Source organism: Hippoglossus stenolepis, chromosome 19 (assembly GCF_022539355.2).
Source record: "Hippoglossus stenolepis isolate QCI-W04-F060 chromosome 19, HSTE1.2, whole genome shotgun sequence".
NCBI lineage: Eukaryota > Metazoa > Chordata > Actinopteri > Pleuronectiformes > Pleuronectidae > Hippoglossus > Hippoglossus stenolepis.
The window spans coordinates 12,413,559-12,437,724 of record NC_061501.1 but is presented as its reverse complement, the minus strand read 5'-3'; the positions used below and the strand labels follow the sequence as shown (position 1 = coordinate 12,437,724).

The 24,166-nt window shown below is 44.2% G+C and overlaps 3 protein-coding genes and 1 long non-coding RNA gene across 10 annotated transcripts in view; 2 read left to right on the top strand and 2 right to left on the bottom strand.

Annotated features, from left to right (window-relative positions):
* The window catches only part of atp8a2 (ATPase phospholipid transporting 8A2), a 51,401-nt gene extending 43,453 nt beyond the window's left edge, over nt 1-7,948 (bottom strand). For 4 of the 7 annotated variants that reach the window (XR_004694163.2, XR_004694164.2, XM_035142123.2 and 1 more), the window contains exons 1-2: nt 7,625-7,753; nt 4,593-4,700 (exon numbers count right to left, since the gene is read on the bottom strand). Coding sequence is in view for 5 of the 7 variants with exons in the window: in XM_035142123.2 (XP_034998014.1) it covers nt 4,593-4,700; nt 7,625-7,667 (151 nt within the window). In the remaining 2 variants the exon portion in view is untranslated. Of the gene's footprint in view, nt 1-3,751; nt 3,906-4,592; nt 4,701-7,624 lie in introns of those variants that run through there. The other 3 variants (XM_035142127.2, XM_035142128.2, XM_035142129.2) reach the window with 2 other exon arrangements.
* On the top strand, nt 218-8,037 carry LOC118098381. Its single transcript, XR_004694165.1, has 2 exons — nt 218-353; nt 7,338-8,037. It is a non-coding gene; the product is annotated as an uncharacterized LOC118098381 (long non-coding RNA).
* Nucleotides 8,038-9,233: 1,196 nt separating this feature from the next.
* On the bottom strand, nt 9,234-14,918 carry rnf6 (ring finger protein (C3H2C3 type) 6). The gene is made up of 4 exons (XM_035142131.2): nt 14,811-14,918; nt 13,580-13,735; nt 13,214-13,378; nt 9,234-12,854 (listed from the first exon to the last, which is right to left on the bottom strand). The coding sequence occupies exons 2-4, from the start codon at nt 13,719-13,721 to the stop codon at nt 11,002-11,004; spliced, it is 2,160 nt and encodes a 719-aa protein (XP_034998022.2). The 5' UTR covers nt 13,722-13,735; nt 14,811-14,918; the 3' UTR covers nt 9,234-11,001.
* Nucleotides 14,919-15,947: 1,029 nt separating this feature from the next.
* Nucleotides 15,948-24,007, top strand: cdk8 (cyclin-dependent kinase 8). The gene is made up of 14 exons (XM_035142972.1): nt 15,948-16,042; nt 16,307-16,802; nt 18,137-18,212; nt 18,560-18,670; nt 19,296-19,436; nt 20,123-20,180; nt 20,269-20,400; nt 20,507-20,650; nt 21,404-21,473; nt 21,670-21,742; nt 21,849-21,946; nt 22,364-22,442; nt 22,626-22,784; nt 22,965-24,007. Exons 2-14 carry the CDS (start codon nt 16,675-16,677, stop codon nt 23,088-23,090), a joined length of 1,395 nt encoding a protein of 464 aa, XP_034998863.1. The 5' UTR covers nt 15,948-16,042; nt 16,307-16,674; the 3' UTR covers nt 23,091-24,007.
* The last annotated feature ends 159 nt before the right edge of the window (nt 24,008-24,166 follow it).

The window sequence follows — 24,166 nt, the reverse complement described above, 5'->3', positions numbered from 1 at the left end:
GCCTCCATTCTTTTATTTACTTCGGCACGATCTCCTTTTCCCTCCCTCAACACCGCTGACCCAGACAACGCGAGGAAGCCATATGGCGCGGGGCTGCTTCGGTGCGGCGGAGGGGCAGAGACGCGGCTCCGCTTTTAAAGGGCCAGAAGCCTGGTGTCGCCTTCAGCTTGTGGCGGTGGATGTCTCAGATGACTTCCCCGAGGCAGAGGCCATTCATCAGGAGATCACTTCACGTCACTGCCTCTGGCACCGCGATGCATGTGCCACAGAGCCGTGACCACCACAGGGTTCCTGCTCTCCACAGGTGCAAATAGTGCATGTGCAGAGTATTACCTCAAAAGCCTTTGACACAGGTAAGCTACTCCCCAAAAGCCTGATGACACTTTCTACACAATGCATTTGAGTGTAGTCTAAATCTAATATTCTCTTGATAAATGTTTATGCACACAAATGGCTCAGATGACATCCCAGGGGGGGTAGAGGCCATTCATCAGGAGATCACGTCATGCCACTGCCTCCCAATGAGACGCATGTGCAACAGTGCATTGACCACCACAGGTTTCTGCTCTCCACAACATGCAAAAAGTGCACGTGCAATTCAGCATCTCCAGTGATACAACAACAGACTATTATCTAAAAGGCATTTATGGTAAGACACAGGCAAAATCCCACTCAGCATTATTATATGAATCTTATTAATATCCTTCAATCAATAATGTTCTCTTGAGAATGTTTATGCACATTGGTGGCTCAGATGACATCCAGGGGTTAGAGAGGCCATCCATCAGGAGATCACTTCAACCCACTGCATCCCAATCACACTTCGCATAACATTACTAGAATATTCCTTCAGTCACTCATTTTCTCTTGAGAATGTTTATATACAATTACTGCATGAGACATTTTGAACTGACTGCGAGCAGCACTGTGCGGGCCCGAGCACTTGTGATCTCGGGACCTGATGCGGCCGCGGGGGAGGGCGAACAGGGACTGGGCGAAACGGCTCCGTGTTGTGTGCGTTTTGTGTGGGAAGGATAGGTTTCGCACAGGAAATGAATACGGGTCACTTCCTGCATCCGTCACGCGTTACAGCCCATGTGGTGAAAATTTTATGTAAATCTAATTAAAGTTGTAAAACGAGGCTTACCTCCTTTTGGCAGAAGGTGGTGCTATCACTATCACTACATACAGACTAAGAGATCTGTTCAGGTCAAAAACACTCTTGTTTCTCTTCAGATCGAATAAATCTTTCGCCTTTGATAACAGTCTAAGACATAAAGGAATATATGAGTTAATCTGATGAAAGCTCTAGGAGGAGTTTGTTAAAATACATGTAACAAGTAAAACGGCCAAAATGGCCACCAAAAATACCAAAATGGCCGACTGCCTGTTATTTTTCGTCCGGTCACGATACACGCGTGTAGCGAATTTCGTGAAGATCGGTTAAACCAGATGTAATTGCTGCGTTTTACGATCTTGACATCATTTTTGCCCATATCGCCCAGCGTGTGTGTGTGTGTGTGTGTGTGTGTGTGTGAGTGAAAACAACAACAGACTAAATGCATCAATAATTTAGAAAAGAATAAGCACTGGCGGGGCTCAGCAGATTGGATTTCCTCGGCCCTGAAACTCAGTTTCTGCAGCACTAGAATCCCACAAGAGAAGGGTCACTCTCTCTCTCCCCTCGTCAATCAATTAGGCTAATATCGTTATTTTCCACTTATACATGTCGTTCTGAGGGAGGCGAGGAATCGTAAAAAAACTGCCCAGACACCAGGCAGTCAGTCAGGCTTATGTGCTATCATCACTAATGACACATTAGATATCCACTTGTCCAACGAGGGAGACATGAAGCGCATGTGTTTACAGGAAACAGCAACAATTACTGCATCTTTTTTTCTACTGAGGGCATCTGTGTGTTATTTTATAGGGGAGGCTTTTTGATATTGATATTTAACAGAGGTAATCTAGTTTTTGTATTGCAATACACAGTGCATCATTCTATCTCTGCAAAAGAAACCTGCTCGGAGATTTAAGGGGCTTAAACTCCAGCCTTTGGTATTCAACACCATGGCTGCAAAGTGTCTGCACAAGCCGGAGAGCAAAGGTCACAGTCTACCCGGACAAAATGATAATAGGCAAACACCCTTCATCTTATCTCTGTATCTATGACCAGGCTGTTACCTGTTGACCAAAAAGTCACTCGCATCACAAACCCCTCACAGGGTCAATCAAGATAGCAAGCGCTTCTTAGGGAAATGATTAAGGATGATGCAAGTAGCGAAGGGCAATGCACCTTAACGATAATGTCATCATTTCTGCTGTCACCTTATGCGCTTTTCCCTCCTCGTCATCTAGTTTCTGTGCTTGTATAAAACTATTACCGGTATCTCTAATCCCCCTGCCCATATCTCCACTTTTTAACCCCGTACGAATGATCAATAACGGCTTCCTCAGCAGCCCCACTTTGGCTTTGATTCATGCAGTCACCTCCGTACACACTGATGAGTCAGCAGAAAATCCCCTCAGCAGAGCACAACTGGGTCAATTGCACTTGAAGCACCCGGGATATAGCGAAACAGGTACCATAGGTCTGATAGTCTGATAACCTGCAGCCGGAGAAGGTAAGATTAGACTGATCCTTCATCGAGAAACCGCCTGATCTCATACTCTGCTGGTAAGACACCGCCTGCCACCCACTTGGTTTCTTTAGAGACGTGTCCTGCTTTCTTAAAAACAGCCCTGTGTATATATTTGTCAAAGAAGCAGCTGACTTGCAAAGCAGCGGCATGTTTGTCCTTCGTCATACGTCGCAAAGTCACAGGTAGAGCAGGTTTGACGCAATTAAAAGGCAACCAAAATGAAACGTCCTGTCACCTTGAATATAATTGGGGATTTTTCTGAGTTTGAACATTGTTGGAAACATTTTTGGATAATGTTAGTACACAAGTCAGCAAAATATAACATTAGAAGAAGGTCTCACTCATCACAAATGGATGGAGTGTGACCTTTGTGTTTTGGGCTGAGCCCAACATGCTCTGGCCTGGCGCCAAAGTTTCGCAGTTAAAAAGCAGCCTCCTGAATAATGGATTGAGGCCGGCTGCATAATTCATCTACATTTTCCAGTATGGCAGAGCATATTTCACCAAACACCTGGTCCTGGTCCCGTGCCCGGGCCTTCGCTCAAGAAACGACTCGCATATCAACCACCGCCACGAGCGTCTCTCCCTCAGCGGCTGTGTCAGTCACACAACTGCCAGAATTGTGTTTGAAATGGCTTCGGAGACACATTTAATACAATTTAAGTCATGCTGAAATCTTCCAAACACGCATTATCCCAGAGATGAGCCAGAAAAGAAAATAGCAACTAATTGAAACAGCAGTTACATTGGAAAAGCTACAATTGCCTCCAGCTGATGAAGCACACTCACCCCCACAAGCCACACTGAGGACAGCTGCCCCGACAGTGTCTGTGAAGCTGTCAAACCATTTTAGATGGAACTGCACTTAGATGAATGCACTTGGCAAATCAGAGTGCATGTATATTTTATCCCTTCAAGTTTTGTGACCCCGTCTTGGCAAAGTTTTTGGAGTTATTGGCCTTTTAACAGCTACACCTCAGGTTTTAATCCTCTCAACAGCAACAGCTCCTGCCAAAGTGTTCTCGAGTTAAACACTGAACCACAACCACCTTCCCATGTATTCCGTTTGTCTAGCCCACAATCCAGCTGTGTGGTCAAGAAAGCATTACCGACAGATCTCCGTCTGACCGAGCGACCCCTACGTCCCATGGCCGTCCTAGTTTCCGAGGTGGCCTGCAGGCCCTATCTGCAGGTCCTGGTTGACCTGGTGCCGGGCGCTCCCACTGGGTCCATTTTCCACCGAAACAGAGCAGGACATAAGGCAAGCCTCTTAGGAGTCCGGGTGAACGAGCATGATAATCCCCTCTGTGTCTGCTCTGCAACTTCACCTGCTGCTAATCCATAACCAGATTATCCTACAGGTGGGACCTCAACACGAACATACATTACACTAATGTATGCATATGCACGTATATATATACACACACTCAAAGACTGACAATGCATGATGGACACACACTGTCTCTCTCACACCCACAGATTAAAAATCATGCAATGCAAGGCCCTGACATGCAGCTACTCCTCTGCCCCTGCTCCAAACCCAGCTCATGTTGTCATACATGCATGCAGCAGTGCTCATGTACATGTCTATTCAGGCATGCTATGTCCATACATGCATGTGTTGTTGGAACTGGAACATGCAAATGTGCTGCATAAAGACCCCCGACATATGTGGTCACCCCACTATCTACAAGCACGTGCAGTGAGAGGGTTAATTCCTGCTCAGCATTCATCACTCCAGGCCCAGAGGAGCTACAGATTCTTCAGGGTCCAGAGCAGTACGGCTACGTTATAACCTTTTTAGACCAGAACCTAGACAGTGACTAGACAGTGTAGCTCATGAGGGCCGGGGGTCGGGAGACAGCTGCTCTGAACTGTTGCGCACGGCATGGCCACATGCACCTTGGGACTCAAACTGGGCGTCATCCAGTCTAATTCGAGCAAACTCACTTTTGTCCAACCTGTCTGTGAGGCGGGCGCGCATGTCAGCGCCGGCGCCCTGGCCTGGGTCCTGCAGTTCAGAAGCCTCCTGCCTAATGGTGGTCAACACTAACTGCTCTGTGGGCACCAGAGAGGCCGCGGCGGGAGAAAACAACACACACAAGACAACCAGTAAATAAACACACATACCGCACACATCTATATGTCAATAAATGCACTGTCAATGTGTCTGTATGCGTCTGTCCCTGCAAGCAATGATACGCAAGATGAGATTCATGCCTGCATGTGAAACATGGAGGTCTGACAGTTAGACAGAGAAATGGACTGGACCAAAATGCTTGTAGCTTACCCAAGAGTGCCCCCCTATGGCCAACTCATGTAACTACCTGACAACTGCATATTATTAGGTGTCTCTATCTCCCGAATGGCATCTTCAGTTGTTTGGCAGCCATGACAACGACTCATTATCTTCCCCAAACAGAAGATATTGTTGACAGTTGGCTGAGCCACATGGCGCCTATAAACTAGACCCACGACACTATGACAAGACCACTCCTTACATTTAAATCCATATTAGGCTATGCAATAGGCAAAACCTATAAAACATCTTAATTAGAGTTTATTTAGCTTCATACTGTGACTTCACTTTGCAGTAAAAAAAGCAATTTCAACCAATAAGAGAAGTGTTTTTTGAGTTTGAGAGTAGCACCCACTATTTAAGGTCTTCTTAAATACAAACAATTGAAAGAATTCCTCTGTGTGGACGCGTTGGGAGTAAATGTGACAGATTGGGAGCTGCAGACGTCATCAGCAGGGATGTGGCCACTCACTAATTGGAGCAAAGACTCAAGAGGTCAGGCGTCAAGAGATTAGAGTGAAGGCAGCATGGAGACTGGGAGGGAACACATTTACATAACAGACACTGTAAACCCCCCCACCCCACCCCCCATTACCATTCTGTGCTTTAAATATAGCACCGGTGAACACTTGTATAGTAAATGTCATACTTGATGTTTTGCAAAATGAGAATCAAATAAGATATGTAAAACTACTAATAACAGCAGTGTGACTCATTGTGAGTCCACCGGCTGAACAACAAATATTTACTTATTTTATAGAAGTTTTTTTCATTCATCAACCAAACAAAACAATTTAAATGCAAACACAAAATCTCAACTCTTGAAGGAGAAAGAGCTGAGAGAAGAATAATCTTATATAATCTTCCCCTCTCTCACAAGATGTGAAGTAACAAAGCAAATATTTCAATAAAATTAGACAAATTGAAATAGCTGCAGTCCAACACATCCCTCAATTAGTTCCAAAGTTACAATTCATTATATACCATTCAAAGAAGCTCACAAAATGATTTACCTGTCACAATAATTCATACATTGCATTATATTTCCTTAACATACTGGCTGTAGTTGTTATTAGATAATTTGTTGAGATTGTTCCATAAACTGATTCCTTTCCCCAATTTGGTTCTGAATCTCGTTTTTTTAAAGATAAAGATTTCTGGATGTTCTTATGAGCTTTATACATAATTTGCAGAACACAGTATTTTAATTTCAACAACTTTCACTGAATGAATAATAGGTTTGACGGATCTCTAAAGCAACTTCTACTGGTGATTCCAGTTTCATTTCTTGTAAAACGAAAACTGAAAGATGTTTTGCGAGTACTTTCCCAAACTTCAACACAGTGGGTCAGATATGGAACAATCATTATTAGTTATATCAAATGTACAATGCTTTATTATCTAATGAATACTTTGCTTTCTGTAACAGAGCTGTTGAAGCTAAATACAAACATAAAGGTTAAAAGCGTATGTGTTTGTCACTATATTGTGAAAATGCTCTTCCTCAACAGCTTTTAACCTTTGACCTTTCGTCTGATAAACCTTCGCTGCCTCGGTGTGAAACCATCCAGCTGTTTTATTTTCTCAAACAACAATTAAAATATCTGGGAACCTCTGGAGAGCGTGGCCCAGTTGGCTCATCTCTGCTCACAGTTTGCCCTGCTTTCTATTTCTGGAAGCTGCAGGAGGCATGTACACACACACACACACACACACACACACACACACACAACATCAATGCAGCCATACAATATATGCCTGTCACTATTAAAGGCCACGGGATGAGCTGGCTCTTCTAGGACAGTCTCATCTGATTGTGTGGAACCCACTGACTGCAGTGTGCTGTTTTTTTCCAATTCTGAAGTTAAAGCCACTTCCTGCAAAAAAAAAGATGTTGCAGCTGGAGTCAACACTGCGCAGGCTGCCATGGGCATTTGTTCACACAACACAGCAACGTGCAGACACAGGCTCATGTGTGCAGCAGCTCTTCCTCTGGATGTGAGCTGAGGTGACACTCAGATGTGCAGGGCTCAGGGTCAGGAGCGCTCTTTAGACGGTCACGTGGTTCTTAAGTCGGGGAGCTAATAGGCTGTTCTCGGACTGATCTATGGCAGCTTGTGTTGCACGTTTGAAAAGCAAAACAACTTGTGTAATAGTCACGGATATTTGGAAATGGACGAACATGAAATGAGCTTATAGATGTATTCTAAACCTCCTAATAAAAGATCCCATGAGGTGACGGTGCAATTCGAGATACAAGAGGCTGTTGCATTATTATGTAACACCACACCATAATGATGCTCATTCCAGTACATTATATAAATGGTGATTAGGTCATTCTCATTCATCCTGTAGAGCATTAACATGCTGTTATCTTCCATCCATGTATTTACCAGACACCTGCAGTCTGCTCGTCCCTGCATCGCCAACCGAGACTGGAGGATAAACACCGGCACAGCAGAGCTAACTCCCCCCCACATGCATGCCGCAGTCCCGGGCAGCTCCCGTTCCATCACATCCCCCCAGTTAATATGCCGAGCACATAGTGAGATACGCACGGTTCTGAACAGGCCGCTCCATCAGGCCTGATTCCACCAGGGAGACCGACACGACTTTACTTTGACAGCTCACGACTTAAGCAGGGGAACTCCAAACACATGAAATAAAGGTCGTATCTGTTTACCTCCCTCGCTGTGGATCTTCTTGGCTCTCCGGTTGAAATACATCTTGCTGCTGGTGGACGAGTGTCGGTGAGACTGGGACGAGGAGGCCGGAGCGGAGTCATGCTCATGGCTCCCCCACAGAGCAGGAGACCGCCACCGCTGCTGCTGCTGCCGCTGCCGCCGCTGCTGCTGCTGCTCCGGACCCGGGCTGAGGCCGCTCCTCCTCCGCCTCCTGCTGCTGCTGCTGCCACTGCTCACGGGTCATTATTTCTCGGCTGGAGGTGATGTGCTGGAGGACGGAGTCAGTCACCGCTGAGACGAGAGGAGGGAGATGGGGGCGACTTCCGGCTTTCAAAACAAAGTGCGTCAAAGTAGAGACGAGGTGGATCTGCTCACTCTCCAGTGTATCTAATAAATCCAAATTCAATTTGTACTTGTTTACTTTATCTGTTTCAGAGTTTAGATATGTATTTTGTACATTTTATTTAATTCTCAAATGCATGGACACAAACACTTTTCCTTCTAACATGTTTTTGTTTTTATAAACATGTTTTTTTTTATTGTTTATCTATATTGTACATAAAGCACTTTGAGCTGCATTTCTTGTATTTATAAGTTTATTTTTAGGTTAATTTCCTTGGTGCCATATTCATATTTTTTTAACATTTAAAATAAAACAAACTGCCCAAATTTTGTATTCCAAAATCATTGCACCTTTTACAGACACAAATATAATTGCATATCTGTATTTACCTTATCCCAGATAAAATAATAAGAGCACACATCTGTGATCAAGAGGAAATCCTCACATCTACATTTGTATGATATGTTAGTTGTATGACCAATTTAATCAATTTAATACTGTATTCATTCTTCTGCCATGTAACTTTTGAGATATTATTTTTGGTTTTACTCACATTAAACTTGAATTGACATGATTTGTTGATTAATCAGTTAGTGTAAAAAATAGACAAGCACATTACTTTCAGCTAAATCATTTGGCGGTCTTTATTTCATTCTATGTAAATTCAATGTATTTAGGCTCTGGACTGTTCATGGTACACAGCAAGATTCCAACCTGTGTTTTAGGAAATGTGGGGACAAATATTAAATCGATTACTTTACAAATTCATCTTTGATTAAGTACTAATGTAAATTGTTATTTGCGGTCCTACATTAAACAGGAAAATATGTTAAGCTTTATTTTGAAAGGCGACTGTTCGCTCTCTTCTGACTTTACAAGTCAGATGCCCATCGCTTCAGCAGAGGAGCGCGCATCGGATGATGAGATACGTGCGCGCACCCGGGCTTTAGACGCATTTTCTCGTGTCTTTTAAACATTAAGAACTAATAGACGAATATTTGTGTTTTTTTGAGAGTCCTAAGGTTATATGAAAAATATGAGCTGGAATTTTTGTATTGCAGTTTTTTTAAGCTCACGGTAGCTGTTTATTTACATTTAAATATTAAAATGTGTAGCAATGCTATGAATTCCCTCAGTAAACTGACTCAGTGTTGTCATTCATTCCATGTCTGCTTACATTTTAGCCCGAATATGGCTTCATACTAAAGCTTGTTGTCCTCCATCACTCAAAGCCTCTCACACATAAACACACGAACCACATCTCCTGCCATAACAAAGCTGCATTTTATTCCATTGTTAAGGAGCAGAGAAGAAAACCCCATGTCTTCATTTTTATTACATAGTAACATATTCATCATAACTGTTTTATTTACTCTCACACATCTTAACAATACATATTTCAAAAGTTGATTTCCATTTTATTAAATAGGAACAGAATAAATATTCACTTCTGCATGGAGTGGCCACAACCTTCTCCTCGTCTCCAAGTGGACACATCCACTGCACAGAAGCCTTCTGAGAACCAGGTTTATTGGAACACGTGACCTTTCCTTCAGTGCACATCCGCCCAAACACACACATACAATTACCCATACACACTTATCCCACTCTCGCACCCTCTTCCATACTGCACCAGTCCTGCAGTGTTGTTAGTGACAGTAGCTCCTGTTATTAATGATGACCCTGGTGGGAACACACTGATTAGGGTGTTCAGCTAAATAATCCACCGGTGCTACACTAGAAATGCCAACATCTGTGTATGACGCTATGGAAAAACAAACCATGAAGAGCATATAGGAATATTGTAACATTAACACTGCCTTATTAATGTATTGTTATGGTACTGGAGCTGATACACCCAATTAGGAAGAGATGTGTTGTTTACAGATTCTCATTAGCAGTGAATGTAGCTAGGGAGCAGTGATGCAGCAGATGCTCCGAATTTTCTCATGAAAAAAATTGAGAGAGATAAAAACCATTAAAAACTCCAGAAATATTGATGACCCAGTTTTTTCTTTACTCAGCGTGTGTTGACTTACTGCTCAATGCAACTCCATGAAACAGGTCTCAATGTGTTTGTCAGAAACAGAAACCAAGAGGAAACATGATTTCAGGGTTTACAAGACTTTGATTTTAAGTGGAGATGATAATCAGGCATTGCAATGTAAACAACAGCTATAAGCAAAACAAAAACTGTCTCTGTATTGCACAACTCAAACTAAATTACAACTCTGAATTCCTGATTATCACTTGCCTTTCATTTCAATTGAGCTGCTCATATGGGTAATGTTAATGTTATTAACGGAGAAATTGGATTTCTATGGGCCAGGTGTGTGGAGAGAGAGCGTAAACAAATAATATCAGATGTGCTGAATAAAACGCATTTCAAAATTAAATACATTGCTCATACACATAACAATAAATCAAACATTTCTTAACCAACTGTAAAGGGATTTTAAAATTTTAAAATGGACGTCGAAGCTTTAAAATGGTTAATGTTTAAAAAACTAAAGGTTTCCTGTTTCCATTCTAAACAGATGGTATGTGAGGAGCATCTTGCTTCAAACCCCTAACATACAAGCACTGGTGAGTTATTTACAGCTTATACTGAATAAATCATCTCTAGAAGTGACCTGTGTAGTCCAGATGTGACAAGGACATCACATGTATCAGACATTGAAGATTTAAAGTGAGTCAGCAGCAGCTACTGGAGCCCCTTAAGCATTAATGCCATCCATTGACACGGGCATCTGACGCTTGGTGACAGAGATCAGCGAAACAAGTCACAGGAAGAAGAAACTAAAACAATAAGTTGCTGAAAACAAGGAGTCTAAAAAAATAAACTTTTGTTAATTCTCTGCATTTATAGTTTCTTCTTTTCCGCACTTTTGGTTTAACCTTCTTCAACTTCGACACAATGGATTTTTTTCAAAGAAATTAAACCATGAAAGCGCTATGTACATGCAAAGCCAACTTGGGTCTGCTCAGTTCAGCCAGCCAGGAACATGACAGTTGTGTTTGAGAGCAAATAGTTCAGTCATGATGCACTGCAAGTATCGGCTGCCTGCAGATGGGGCAGGTGTTGTTTTCAGAGAGCCAGCGGTCAATGCAGTGGATGTGGAATTCATGAGAGCAGGGCAGACGGCGCAGCTTGTTGCCCTGGGCATACTCATTGATGCACACGCTGCACGCACGACCCATCTCTCCCTCCAGGCTGGCCTGACCATAGGTGCGTGTGGAGAGATTGTCAATCTGCTCTTTGGTCAGGCCCCTTGGGTGTTCGTCATCCTCTTCATCATTGAGCAAGAAGAAGTGTGCCAGCCGCAGGATGGGTAGAGTACCGTTTTCTACCAGGTTGTTGGTGTCTCTGCTGGTGGCCCGTCCTTCTGTGGTGCTCACTACTGCACCTCCAAGTCTGGCCTGCCCACCCTGATCCTCCTCACCTCCAACCAGCCCCACCCTCTCCTGATCGACACCACCAGTGCCAACCGGGCCAACTGCACTCTCATTTGCATGCAGACGACTGGATGGGCTGGTGTTAGTATTTGTGCCAATAGCATCTGTGTGACTGGGTGGAACAGTTTCAGAATCAGCCTCAGTCTCCATTAGTGAGCTCAGCTCCCCAAATCCAGTCATAATCTGGCGCAAGATGGAACGCAGTGCAGTGGAGTTGGGTTCCCCCAAGCCTGTCTCACTAATGCGCCTCAGTGGAATCCGGATAGTGCTCACATAGGTGCGGATTCCAGCACGCTCAGAGCGGGAGATGGTGCGTCTAAATCCACCACTATCACTTTCAAATGTGACAGTATTCTCAGCAACCCGTGCACGTGACCGTGTTCGGCTGGCGATGCTGTCCCGATCACGGTTCTCACCGGGTCGAATCCTTCTCACCTGCAGGTCCAACATGATGGTTGGGTGCCGTCGCACCGCTGAATTTCCTGCTCCTGTAACATGAGACTCACTCTCGCGCTCTCCTGTCTCTACAGCTGGCTCTGTAAGAGCTGCAGGTTCTGCCACAGCCTCTCCTGTCTCCATGGAAACAGAGCTTGTGCCACTGCCTGGCTCAACAGTGTGGATGCTAGAGCCACTGACGCCACTGCTGGATGGTGGAGTGGTGCTAACAGGTATTATTCTGTGCAAGGGTGAGCGGCTTCGCCTAGACAAGCGAGATGAAACCCCACCCCCCCCTGCAGCTCTACGTGCACGACCACGCGATCGAGTCCTACTGCCACGAGATTCGTGACCCACTGCTGGGGCCTGAGACCCAGACTGGGGTGATACACGAGGACAGTCTACAGAAGCGGACATATCATCATGCCCCTGCTCTCCTTCAGCATTGAGGGCTTGATGTTGCAAAGGTGCAGTCTGATCAAGAGGAGGATTGGGAACAGTGGGAGGTGTTGATAAAGAGTGCAAAGTGGAACCTCTCCTCTGAGCAGCAACTAAAGGGGGCTCTGGGGCAGGAAGTGCCGGGGGGCTCACAGAAAGAGTGCTAGCACTGCTGCGTGTACGCCGTGTCTGCATCCTCCTACTGAGGGCCGGGCGGGGGGAAGGGTATGGAGCTGGCCTTGACATGGCAGAGGGGCGAGGGCTGGAGAAGGAGGAAGCAGTGTGTATAGAGGCTGAAGTTGTATTTGGGGCAGTCACTGGCAGCTCTGCAGTATCTGCAGCATCATTATGCTCCCCTGGCTCAGGCTGATCATGGTTGATGTTGATCTCCAGGCTAAAGCGGAATTCTCCACTGTTGGGGTTGGTCCGACTGACGGCACGCCATGTCTGGTTGCCACTCTGTCCACTGCGAGTAGCATTACCAGTACGTCTAAAAGTGTTGAGCCACTCCAGTAATGAGTCACCATTAGAGGCTTCTGCTCCAGGCTCTGTGCCTCCTGTAAAAAATAGATGGGTTAAGACTGTACACCAACATGCATTCATTAAAAAAATCTATTCTCCTGTATGATAAATCTAATAAATACATTACTGTTCCTTCTTGTCCACTTACAACACCAACAGTTTTAGTTAAGTGGTTTTATGCCTAACGAAAAGCAACTGCTTTCACTATGTTTATTACCAGAATTCACAGTTGAAAAAGCTGTGTTAGCAATGCCAGCATTTGTTTGCCATCTCTTCTCCTGCCCAGTCACGTTTAAGCTATGTTATTATGGGAGGTTTCTTCATTAATCAATAGCAATTCATCCAAAGCCGTAGAATACAACTTGTGAAAGCCTGAATCCCTCCTTCTCCTTACCTGGCCCTCGTCTCCCTCCAGCCCCTCTCTCCTCTCCTTCACCACTACTGCTCTGCTGTTCTCCAGAATCAGCAGTCGGCGGGAGCTGCTCAGTGCGGGGCTGAGATGAAACCCGCTCTTTTGCGCCGTCAAGACGCTGCCGCAGCTCCTCAGCAGTCACCTCCCCTGCAAAACATATGGATATGCAGGATGTTATGTGTGGGATAAAAAGAAGCATCTCTGCTATAGTGATATAAGATTATCAGGAGATTATTAACATATAAAAAAATATACCTTGTATACTTCATACACTTAATGTGTGTAGAACAGACCATGCAGGTAATCGCAATCAGTATGTTAACATTCTTATGATGTATTCCTTCTCACCAGGGGTGCCAAGCAGGTTGCTGTCTCTCATTAACCGATACTCCTCTTCACTCAATTCATTGATGAAGTGATAGTAAGCCTCCTCCCGTCGAAGACGTTCTGCCTGCCTCCGCCGTTCGTCTCCCCCACCAGGAGGGTCCATCACCGTGGAAAGTGCTGGTAGACAGATGAGTGGAGGTGTAAGTCAAGGGTGGAATGTCATCTTCACATTTGGGCCTTTAAGGGCTGAATTTACACATAGAGCCTCTGCAGCTCAAGAGAACATGCTCATAGGACATCTTAATATGTTGCACAATAGGTAAACAAGCTACTGGCTATCTGATGGTCTTGTTGCAAAGATAAAGAACAAACGTCTTGCCCTGCAGTGGATCGTGCACATATTGTGTTGTATTAGATACTAGGCCATCAATGCAATTCAAGTTAGGGCTGCAGTAACTAGTCTCGAACCAAAGACGACAGTCAAGAGAACGACATCCATTTTCTATCGAAATACTCCCAACAGCCAGAGACAGAGAGAGGCTACAGTAATCTTGCTAACGCTGCTAACGGGTAGCACGAATACCAGGAGCTTAGATTCCTCTGATTTAACATGTTGATAAATGCTCGATCCATTCACTAAGAGCAAAGAGAAATCCTGCTAACAACGTAGTCTTCATGTGAGCTAAAACTAGCCAAGTTACAACAGTAGCAACGGAAGGCCATGTTGAAGGCAGGGGCATAATGCAATAAAACTGGCGTTGTCATCCTGGTTAGCCACCAATCACCGGCCTAGCGTGAATGACGGACACGCCAAACAGCCAATCACAGCCCGACAGAGGCGGGACACGACGAGCAAAACGGAGGTCTCCTCCATGTAAACGCAGGGCAAAGGAGGAAAGACAAAGAATGTTGTCAGCAGTAATAAAGAATAGATAGTGGAGGTGATAGTGCCTGTCGATGACAATGTCCGCTGTCGCACTAACACAACGAGCAGCTCCGAGGAGCTCACAAAGACGCGAGGTGTCATTTTGAATGCGCAACGCTTTACTTGCTAACTAAGCGCTAACGTTAGCCCGTCGACACCAGTGTTAGCGGCATTAGCTCAGCCGTCAGCGAGCTGCGAGTCACAATAACTCCCCATATATAAACGTGACGCACAGTTTTATCAAGCCCCCACTGTGCGTGGACGTCAACACGCAACCCCGCCACAGTTTTACATGAGTTGACAAGGACATTAAACGGAATTTAGTACCTGACAAAGCAGCTGTAATATGGACGGTTTGCTTTCCTCTCCCTTCTCTCTCAAACCAAGATGGGACCAGTGGTGCTACACTTAAAACCGTCCGTCGTGAACAACCTCCCGGACCACATCCGTTCCTAGGTGTTGCAAAACACATCGCTTTGTTGTTCATAATTTCACATCAACAAAATGATTCGATCGTTTTTTAAATTAGACTTCAACAGTCTACAGCGTGGGGAGGATCTCCTAAAACATAATGTATCTTTATGCACAGTCTTTATCAATTTAAACATGGTTAAAAAGGTATTTCTTTATAGAATAACACTTAAAAAAACGCTAATTTCGTTTTGCACTCAAACTTAATATCTGATCACGCATAAAATAAGGAAATAATCATAAAGCTGTGTATTAAACAGACCTTATAGAACATTTATCTGGGCATTTCTGTATACTGTATGTACTGTATATACCAACATATATAAAAGCAAAGTGTAGCCAATGCCAACACGTTTTTGGTAGAGGTTGTGTCAAGTATTCCAAGTATTCAGGTCTCATTCCTACCACTGCTTTGTTCACCGCTCCCTCAAAAGCTCATTGCCTTGTTGTTTGTTGTCGCACACATTCACTTTCATTCTCACCAGCTTTTGCAACATCTCGATGACATGACCATTCTACTATTAAATATTTCCTGCATTTAAGAATTTAATAAAAAGGGTAATTATCTTTTTAGTATTTCTATTTGGTATGAGTTATTGATTGATCATTTACTTATTTTACACAGATAAATATCTTATCGAGATGATTTTTTATTATCAAATTAAAGCAAATAATAATAATTTATGATATCAATATTTTCTGTTACACTGAGGTAATAGACATAAATAGATATATAGTTAGCACGGAGCCCCTTAAGTCCCAAATGATTTTATTTTTTAATCTTGTAAGATATTTATTTTAAGAAGATGTTTTGTGTTTTAATCCCTCAAATGCACACACAGCCACCATATTTGTGCAATAGCATGGAGAGAAAGCTATTCCAGTTTTATTTACGCCTGGGAATATCACACAAAGAAATGCCTGTTGCTCTTGCACAGAGGATTGTCAGGAATCATTTGCTGCGCGTACTGATGGAAAAACAGGCTCAAGCGACGGGAGGACCGTGTTTCAATCATAATACTTGAGAAATAAACAAACTCCGAAAAGCTATAAACGCGACTTGATGTTGTCTTCAATGCATCGGCCACGTATGTCTTTACTACGCAGATATTAACTGTGTGTGCACAAGTTGTTTATGTTGTGCGCCCAAGATTTGGCACTTCTGGGGCTCCGTAGTACTCCAGGTGCTCCGTAGTAAAGTTGTAAATAAAACAGGCCCATTTACTTCCACCATTTGTCCGTTAATCTTTAAATATGTGCACACGGAGGCTCTCTCTGGTTTAGTAAGAGTGTGATAATCCACGTGGTTTATTAGTCTGCTCTCAGTCTGTTGATCTCTTTCTCTGCTGCAGGGGCTCTGTTTCGCGACGTTTTCACGACAGTGCCGTGCGCCAATCCGCCGTCGTTACGGGAGTGAAGTGCGTCTCTTCGGAGCAGATACCGGCGGAGAGAAGCTCCGCAGCCAGAGAAAGGAATTCAATTTCGGGCTCGCTCTCCACCGGGACCCTCGCCGACCACCGCCGGCACACCACACTCGACCGCGGGAGCTCGATGTGGACGCGGGGCTGAGGGAAGCAAAGGGCCACGCTGGGGGGGAAAAAGGAGACTAGCCGAATTACCAAAGCGAGCTCGTCGGAGTAGCCCAGTCGCCTCCAAAGGCGACGCTCGACGAAAAAGGAAGCGGCGGAGACACACGCTGCGCCCGGAGCAGGGGTGAAAGATGGACTATGACTTCAAAGTGAAGCTGACCGGAGAGAGGGAGCGAGTCGAGGACCTGTTCGAGTACGAGGGATGCAAAGTGGGCAGAGGCACCTACGGCCATGTTTACAAAGCGAAGAGAAAAGATGGGTGAGTTGATGACCGGCGAGGCCTCCAGCCGCTGAACCAGCCGCTGAACCAGCCTCTCTCCCCCAAATACAGTGTGATTACTGCTCTAATGTCCCCCCCCCCCTTCCTTCGAGGCCACCAGCAGAGGAGGCGTGTTGTTAGACGTTTACGTGGAGGAATAACAAGGTGGAGGAGCATTTCCTGCTCTGTCAGGATGATGCTGTGTTAAATAGCACTGACATGTGGCTCATAGGGGAGGTTGTGGCTTCCCTCACTTGCATATGTTATAAGATATGTGTTGCAGGCATCTTTTGTTGTATGCATGATCTCCTTGAGCACGGTTTAGAGAGTGTAGAGGGGATGTGGTGAGTGTGAGGAGACAGCAGGTGCACGTGTCAGCACTTGTTGACGGTCTCACTGCTCCTTTTCTCCAGGCAAGAGGTGTTTTCCTTTACTGTGCATGAGGTGGATACGTGCACTCCAACTTGTGTGCATATGTCATCCTCCATTTGGACTTTTGTGAAGGTGTCAGAAGAGATTAATTTTGCGCTTGATGATTTTGCATGGCGGAAAAGCCAAAAAAAGTTAGAGATTCAGTTGTGTATGCAACAAAATAACCACTCTATTTTTTTTGTCCACTGTTACTTTTGATGATGACATTAAATAAGAGACGAGGAAAGATGGAGAAATAAAATGCAGCCAAGCTCCACGATTTGTCCTCGACTGAACGCTGTGGTTCGCAGCCAGCTCCTCAAACCTGGACCACCAGACTGTCACCTAATCCTTGAACTTATTTCCCCTTTTCCTACTTCTCTAATGAAACCCTTGTGACATCCGTAACTGTGTCCGGACACAAGCTGAAGGCAGCTCTAGCTACCAGGCCCATTACCACAGCCCCGGAACAAACTGGCAGCCGGAACCACACGAAAGAGCCCCAAAGTGTTTAAAGATGTTTGTGTTCGCTTGAGGAGGCTGCTGTTTATGAGACTCTGCGAGCTAATTTGTGCTGCAGCAGTCGGACGAGGCCTGAGGAGGCACAAAGCGTGGGTTTATGGGAAGATTTAGGCCAGGGGGAGGGAGGGGTTGTAACCAATTCATTCAAGTGAGAGTTGGTCCCAGTGCGCTGTTTGTCCCTTGCCAGCTGCCAGACAGGGCCTGTTTCCTCTCCCCCTCTATTGTTTTGATTCTCAGAGGTGAGCTTGATTACACAAATCTGGAGGTAATGCAACTCGGGCTCTTCTCCGAGGCCCCGTGCCAGCTGCCAAGTGCCCCCCCTTTATGTTTCTGTGCAGACACCCTTCGGGAGGCCCGCAGTCTGCTTTGGTGTTGATGTTGCTCTGCCTCTGTGTTTGTAGGAAGGATGATAAGGACTACGCCCTCAAGCAGATTGAAGGCACTGGCATCTCCATGTCAGCCTGCAGAGAGATTGCAGTAAGAACTGCTTACACTCTGCTTTTTATTTGGTGTCTGTTTAACACCTTTATGCAACATCTCTGGCTTTGATTAAGTCAGCAACAACATCAGTTGGAAAAGCTAGAAATAACCACTGAAGAACATTTAGAATCAGACATGAATGTAATGCACACAGAGATTAGACAATACAGACTACATGGACAGCTCATTCTCAGTTTGTCAACGTATTAAACTTAGCAAGCTTTTTAAAATAAGTATTCGTTGCAGAGCCATGTCTTTGAATTGCATTGTAATGTTCCTGTGTTTACTGCTTTGTGTACAGTCTTCAGTGCAGTAGATTCTCACTATGAGTTTGTGTATTGCAGCTGCTGCGGGAGCTGAAGCACCCTAATGTCATCTCCCTGCAGAAGGTTTTCCTGTCACATGCAGACCGTAAAGTATGGCTGCTCTTTGACTACGCTGAACATGATCTCTGGGTAAAATGCACACACACACACACACACACACACAGCACACACTGAAGCTGCATGACATGACTTATGGAACATATTGTGGTTTATTAGTTTAGACCTTCACACATGCAGATGCAGCATATCCTTACGTGCAAACTTAGTTAAGGTTATAAATATTTAGGCCTTCTACTGTTTTTTGCACATGTGAATATTTGGGAGAAATGCACACACCTTCACAAAGGCAAAATTACTGATGCAGATACTCTCATTCACCATCGGCCAGTTGCACGAATACAAACTCAAAATGGTGTTAATTATGCACCGCTAAGTCTCATTAGAGCGCACACATACACCAAGGAGTCGTCAACATTTGTTAGTCCAAAGCTCTGCTGTTTTGCAGTTGGCAGCTACAACTGGCAGCTTATCAGCACTGAGTTAAAATGCCATGTTCTGCCGCAGCGCTGCAACACTCGCATTCCCCTCGTAAAGAAGTGGAGAGGCACGCCACAAACGTCAGCCCTACTCATACTGCCTGCAGCTTATATGTTGCATTTGCGACCATACAAATGTAGAGAAGGGACACAAAATGATGCATGTCACTCCTCACGTACGCACACAGCTCAATCATTTTTCTTTTGTCTCCCCGTAGCACATCATTAAGTTTCACAGAGCATCCAAGGCCAATAAAAAGCCACTTCAGCTGCCTAGAGGAATGGTGAAGTCTCTGCTCTACCAGATCCTGGATGGCATCCATTACCTCCACGCCAATTGGGTCCTCCACAGAGACCTTGTAAGAGGATTGGGCAGGGGAGAGGGGAGAGAGAGGGGGAGAGGGAACAGCACAAGAGGAGGTTTAGGAAAATATTTAGGTAGAAGGGAAAACAAGTTGATGAAAGACTCAATTGTTTTTGAGTAGAGAATCAGTTGTGAGGGTCTGTGAAGCTGTGTCAGTCTGTGTGGGTCTAGCCATGTTTCATAATTGCATGTTTTATACATGTTTGCCAACATTTATAAAAATAGATTTATTGCATTGAGTTGGATTAGATTTCAGCAGTGTATTGATTATTATCTGTACATTAAATCTATAATATTCTATGATCTAGCTGATATATTGATAGATTATTTTTTGCAAAAACATTTATTTTGAGCATAGTTGTAGTTTTTCTTCTATTATTGCAATTCGTTCTTTAAAATTAAGAGTTTAAAAATTCTGTCAAAGTATTGTCAGTGATGTATATTTTTTTTAACAGCTACCAAATAATTTTCCATTTGCATCACTGACTCAGTGGTGATGTGGAAATGGTTGGTGTATTATTTTAGATAATACCACTAGGGGGCAGCAACATAGTTTTAATTACACACCACATGCAGGACAAAGCTGTATCAACCTAAGCTGATTTTCTGTCTTTGTATATAAAACAATTTGGATTCTAGTTGAATGTTTAAAATTCCCCATGTGTCGTTTTTCTCCACCAGAAACCAGCAAACATTTTAGTGATGGGGGAAGGGCCAGAGAGGGGTAGAGTAAAGATTGGTACGTATAATGGCTCCCTTTTAAAAAGAAAAAGTAATTTATTGTTTAAGTTTGTTTCTTTTCCAACTAATGTGTTTTGTCTTTTTAGCGGACATGGGGTTTGCCCGTCTCTTTAATTCACCGCTAAAGCCTTTAGCCGATCTCGACCCTGTGGTGGTCACCTTCTGGTACAGAGCACCTGAACTACTGCTGGGTGCTCGGCACTATACCAAAGCCATCGGTGAGAATTTCTGCAACGCAATCTGTCACAGTCTGTGTGATCATGTGCAGTTCAACTCTGCTACCTTCCCCGACAGCTTAACTGAGAGTGTTGGCTGTTATTTCAGACATCTGGGCGATTGGCTGCATCTTTGCAGAGCTGCTGACGTCTGAACCCATATTCCACTGTCGCCAGGAGGACATCAAGACCAGTAACCCATACCACCATGACCAACTGGACCGCATCTTTAACGTCATGGGCTTTCCTGCCGGTGAGACTCCACAGGCTGAAAGGGAGAGAGAAATATCGTAAAAAGAATTAACTCTAATTGAATTATTTTCTAACAGTTTGTTGATTATTTTCTTAAATAAATACAAGCTTAGACTGATTAGTTAATAAGTTAAGGGAAGTAAGTACTTTTCTTAACGATGTATGTATATCAATTGTGCTACTCTGTTCCCTTTTCATTACAAAATGCTGCAGAAGAATGAGCATTTCTTATTCCTAACATAGGCCAACTATTACATTTGCTCCCTCTCTTTTGCTTTAGGCAGTAATAACCTCAATCCACTGACATGATGGATGAAGCCAAGTCACAAACACAGAAACTCTAACTTGCAGGGCTACATTTGGGCCTATATTTTCCAGTTCACTTAAGCTGCATCTCTCAGCGAATCTTTTTTTCCCCTGCTGCTCTATTTGTGTAATTCACCAGTCTGATGGAAATAAGGAAGGAAGGATGGAATCAAACCTTGCATTTGCATTAGGGCATAATTTACAATCCCTCTGCATGTGTGACAGTGATGCTGGTTCTACTGGAAAGCTTAGAGATAATTGATGTAAATGTATTAAAACTTGCAGATGAGCAAGTGCCATTTTCAGTCTTACACACACACTTACAATATATGTATATAACCAGTTTTTTCTCTGAGTCAAAAGCTCAATGTGTTTAATCGGTTCTTGAAGGAAGGGAGGATGTGACATGGTATAATGATGTAATCCTGCCTTTCCCCTCATTTGACAGATAAAGACTGGGAGGACATCAAAAAGATGCCAGAACACTCCACGCTGATGAAAGACTTTAGGAGGAACACGTGAGTGTGCAGAGCACTGCCGCTGTCCCAGTTTTCTTCCAAACTCTGAGACAAGAGTCACAGCAAAGTGCTGTGTCTGCTGGCAAAAATATATTTTGAGTTTTGTACAGTTTTTTTCTCAATCATGTGATAAACCTGCATGAGGTAATTGTACCGAAGGCTTCATATTCATATCATGTGCTCCCTCTTATCACAGATATACAAACTGCAGCCTTATAAAGTACATGGAGAAACATAAAGTCAAACCAGACAGCAAAGCATTCCACTTGGTGAGTTTAGATTCCTTGATAAAGAGCTGTTACATGTTCTATCATTATATTGAATCCTATCAGTGGTTTCTTGTTTGATGTTAACTTTGTGTGCATTTCATTAAAGCTGCAGAAGCTATTGACAATGGACCCCATCCGTAGAATCACATCTGAGCAGGCCATGCAGGACCCTTACTTTCTGGAGGAGCCCCTGCCCACATCTGAGTGAGTTATATTACACACAACCCCACAAGTGTCCAGTTTATTTATCTCTGTGCCACTACCTTGAGTTACACAGTGTTAGGATGTCTACTGCATTGAACAGGTCTCATAAGCTGCTTTTCCAGAGGGGCTGTATGTGAGGATGCAAATGTTTTTTGCCAGCCTCCTTGGAAAATATCTGGAAAATGTCAGAGTGAGCCCATGTGAGAATCCAGACATAAAATTTCCATAAAAACTCACAAGCAAGTGAGCTCTACTCAGACGCCAAGCCTCGCCTGTATGTTCTGGACATTTTCTTTTTGCTGTGAACGCGTCTGACCTGCTGCGTTCTCTCTGCCTGAAAACAGCTTTAGTTAATTAGCTCTAAGTCATGGGAATTAATGTTTGAAGCTGATGAGCCTCTTTGCTTTTCTTCTCCAGTGTGTTTGCAGGCTGCCAGATTCCCTATCCCAAGAGAGAGTTCCTGACAGAAGAGGAGCCAGAGGACAAGGCAGACAAAGTAAGAAATCGGTGTAGTTTCTAAATAAAGCAATACAGGGACCTTATTTCATGATTATATAAAGAAAGCTAATATGAAGCATCACAAAGAGGTAGTAAATACACAATGTAATGATGTAACTTTCACTACAGCACTGACAATGCAAAACTAAATAGGAAATGATCAAATTTTTTCGACTTGTAGAAAAACCAGCAGCAGCAACAGGGAAACAACCACACGAATGGGGCGGGGCACACTGGCAACGCTGACAACAGCCACGCCCAGGGTCCGCCTCTGAAGAAAGTGCGAGTTGTCCCGCCCACCACTACCTCAAGTGGCCTCATCATGACCTCAGACTACCAGGTAGCTCCCTTTCTTTCTGCCTCTCTTTCTCTTTCTCACACACACTGTTTTCCAGAGAAAATAATCTGTATGGAAATTGTTGACTAATAGGCCACTAACATTAAAGGTGAGGTAAACATTCAGTGTAGATCATTGATAGGATTTAATGAATATATCTTTGTGTTCTCTTCATCCTCGCAGCGCTCCAATCCACATGCTGCCTACCAGAACCCTGGACCAAGCACAACACTGCCCCAAAGCAGCATGGGATACTCCACTACCTCCCAACAACCCCCCCAGTACTCTCACCAGACCCATCGCTACTGAAACCCCCCCCTCTCACCCGACACAGGCACACATTCACACATATATAACACATGCCCAGCCCTCACCACGCCCACCTGAACGAATGTACTGAGGGATGTGGGGGTCAAAGGCAACAAACTCCCCCCACCCCACAGAGGGTACCTTCTCTGCAGCAGTCTGTTAGGCCAGAACAACAACAATGTTCACTTCTTCGAAATGACACAACGTAACCCTATTATTAGAAACATTGCTAAAGAGCAACACCTGACGGGTGAAGCACAAGGCGGGAGGATGAGATGAAAAGGTGCTGTGGCTCATTCCCTCCTGTAGTTCAAACCAGCCAAGAGAAGATGGCTCAGTTCAGAGGGGCACTTGATATTTTTTTGTGTCATCTTCTCCCCTCTTTGTCTTCACTTGTCCCCACACCTCCACCAACGTCCTGCCCCAGCCAGTTACCCTCTTCCTGTTGAAGCTTGGATTAGACTGAAAGCTGCTATGTGACTGCCAGCGTTGACAGATTCTCTGTCCTCCTGTCGGTCTGTTTGTCTGTCTGTCTGTTCATTTTGTGTGTTCGTGAGCAGCCCTATGAGGGCCTCAGCTGAGGAATGAACTGAGCTGCTGTGAAGCATGCTAGGAGGATGTGGAGCCCCCATAGCTGTGGCATTGAGGGTTTTTGTTCAGAAAGGACAAAAAAAAGGTGACAAAATAATGATTTTAGTAGTTTATAATTTAATCGGTTTTTATGGTTTTGTTTTCGTGGCAAAGCAGCTTGCGCTGGCTGAGCGCTTAGCTGCTGTATGCTGTGGGCAAGCCTTACATCGTGATGACAGAACCAACCAATCGCATGGAGGATGGCAGATGGAACATGCATTGTACTGTATTGTATTGAAATATTTTACATGAAGCAAGTATCCTGACAATAAAAGTGGAAACATTGATATTGGTGATATGTTGGAAGTGTGTATGCATGAGACACAAATATGTGATGCTAATTTACGCAACTGTTCAAGTTTTACACCTCCAATGTATTTTCACCAGTACTATTTCTCTAGAGTTAAGACAAACAACATCATCCATCCATTCTCTATACTGCTTAT

Excerpts from the sequence above, each read along its gene's own strand:
- cdk8 (XM_035142972.1), top strand. The coding sequence starts at position 16,675 with ATGGACTATGACTTCAAAGTGAAGCTGACCGGAGAGAGGGAGCGAGTC. Across the intron at positions 20,401-20,506 it reads GCACTATACCAAAGCCATCG|ACATCTGGGCGATTGGCTGC; the intron begins GTGAGAATTTCT and ends CTGTTATTTCAG. Across the intron at positions 21,947-22,363 it reads GAGCCCCTGCCCACATCTGA|TGTGTTTGCAGGCTGCCAGA; the intron begins GTGAGTTATATT and ends TTTCTTCTCCAG.
- rnf6 (XM_035142131.2), bottom strand. The coding sequence starts at position 13,721 with ATGGACCCTCCTGGTGGGGGAGACGAACGGCGGAGGCAGGCAGAACGT. Across the intron at positions 13,379-13,579 it reads CAACCTGCTTGGCACCCCTG|GGGAGGTGACTGCTGAGGAG; the intron begins GTGAGAAGGAAT and ends TATGTTTTGCAG. Across the intron at positions 12,855-13,213 it reads TGGAGGGAGACGAGGGCCAG|GAGGCACAGAGCCTGGAGCA; the intron begins GTAAGGAGAAGG and ends TATTTTTTACAG.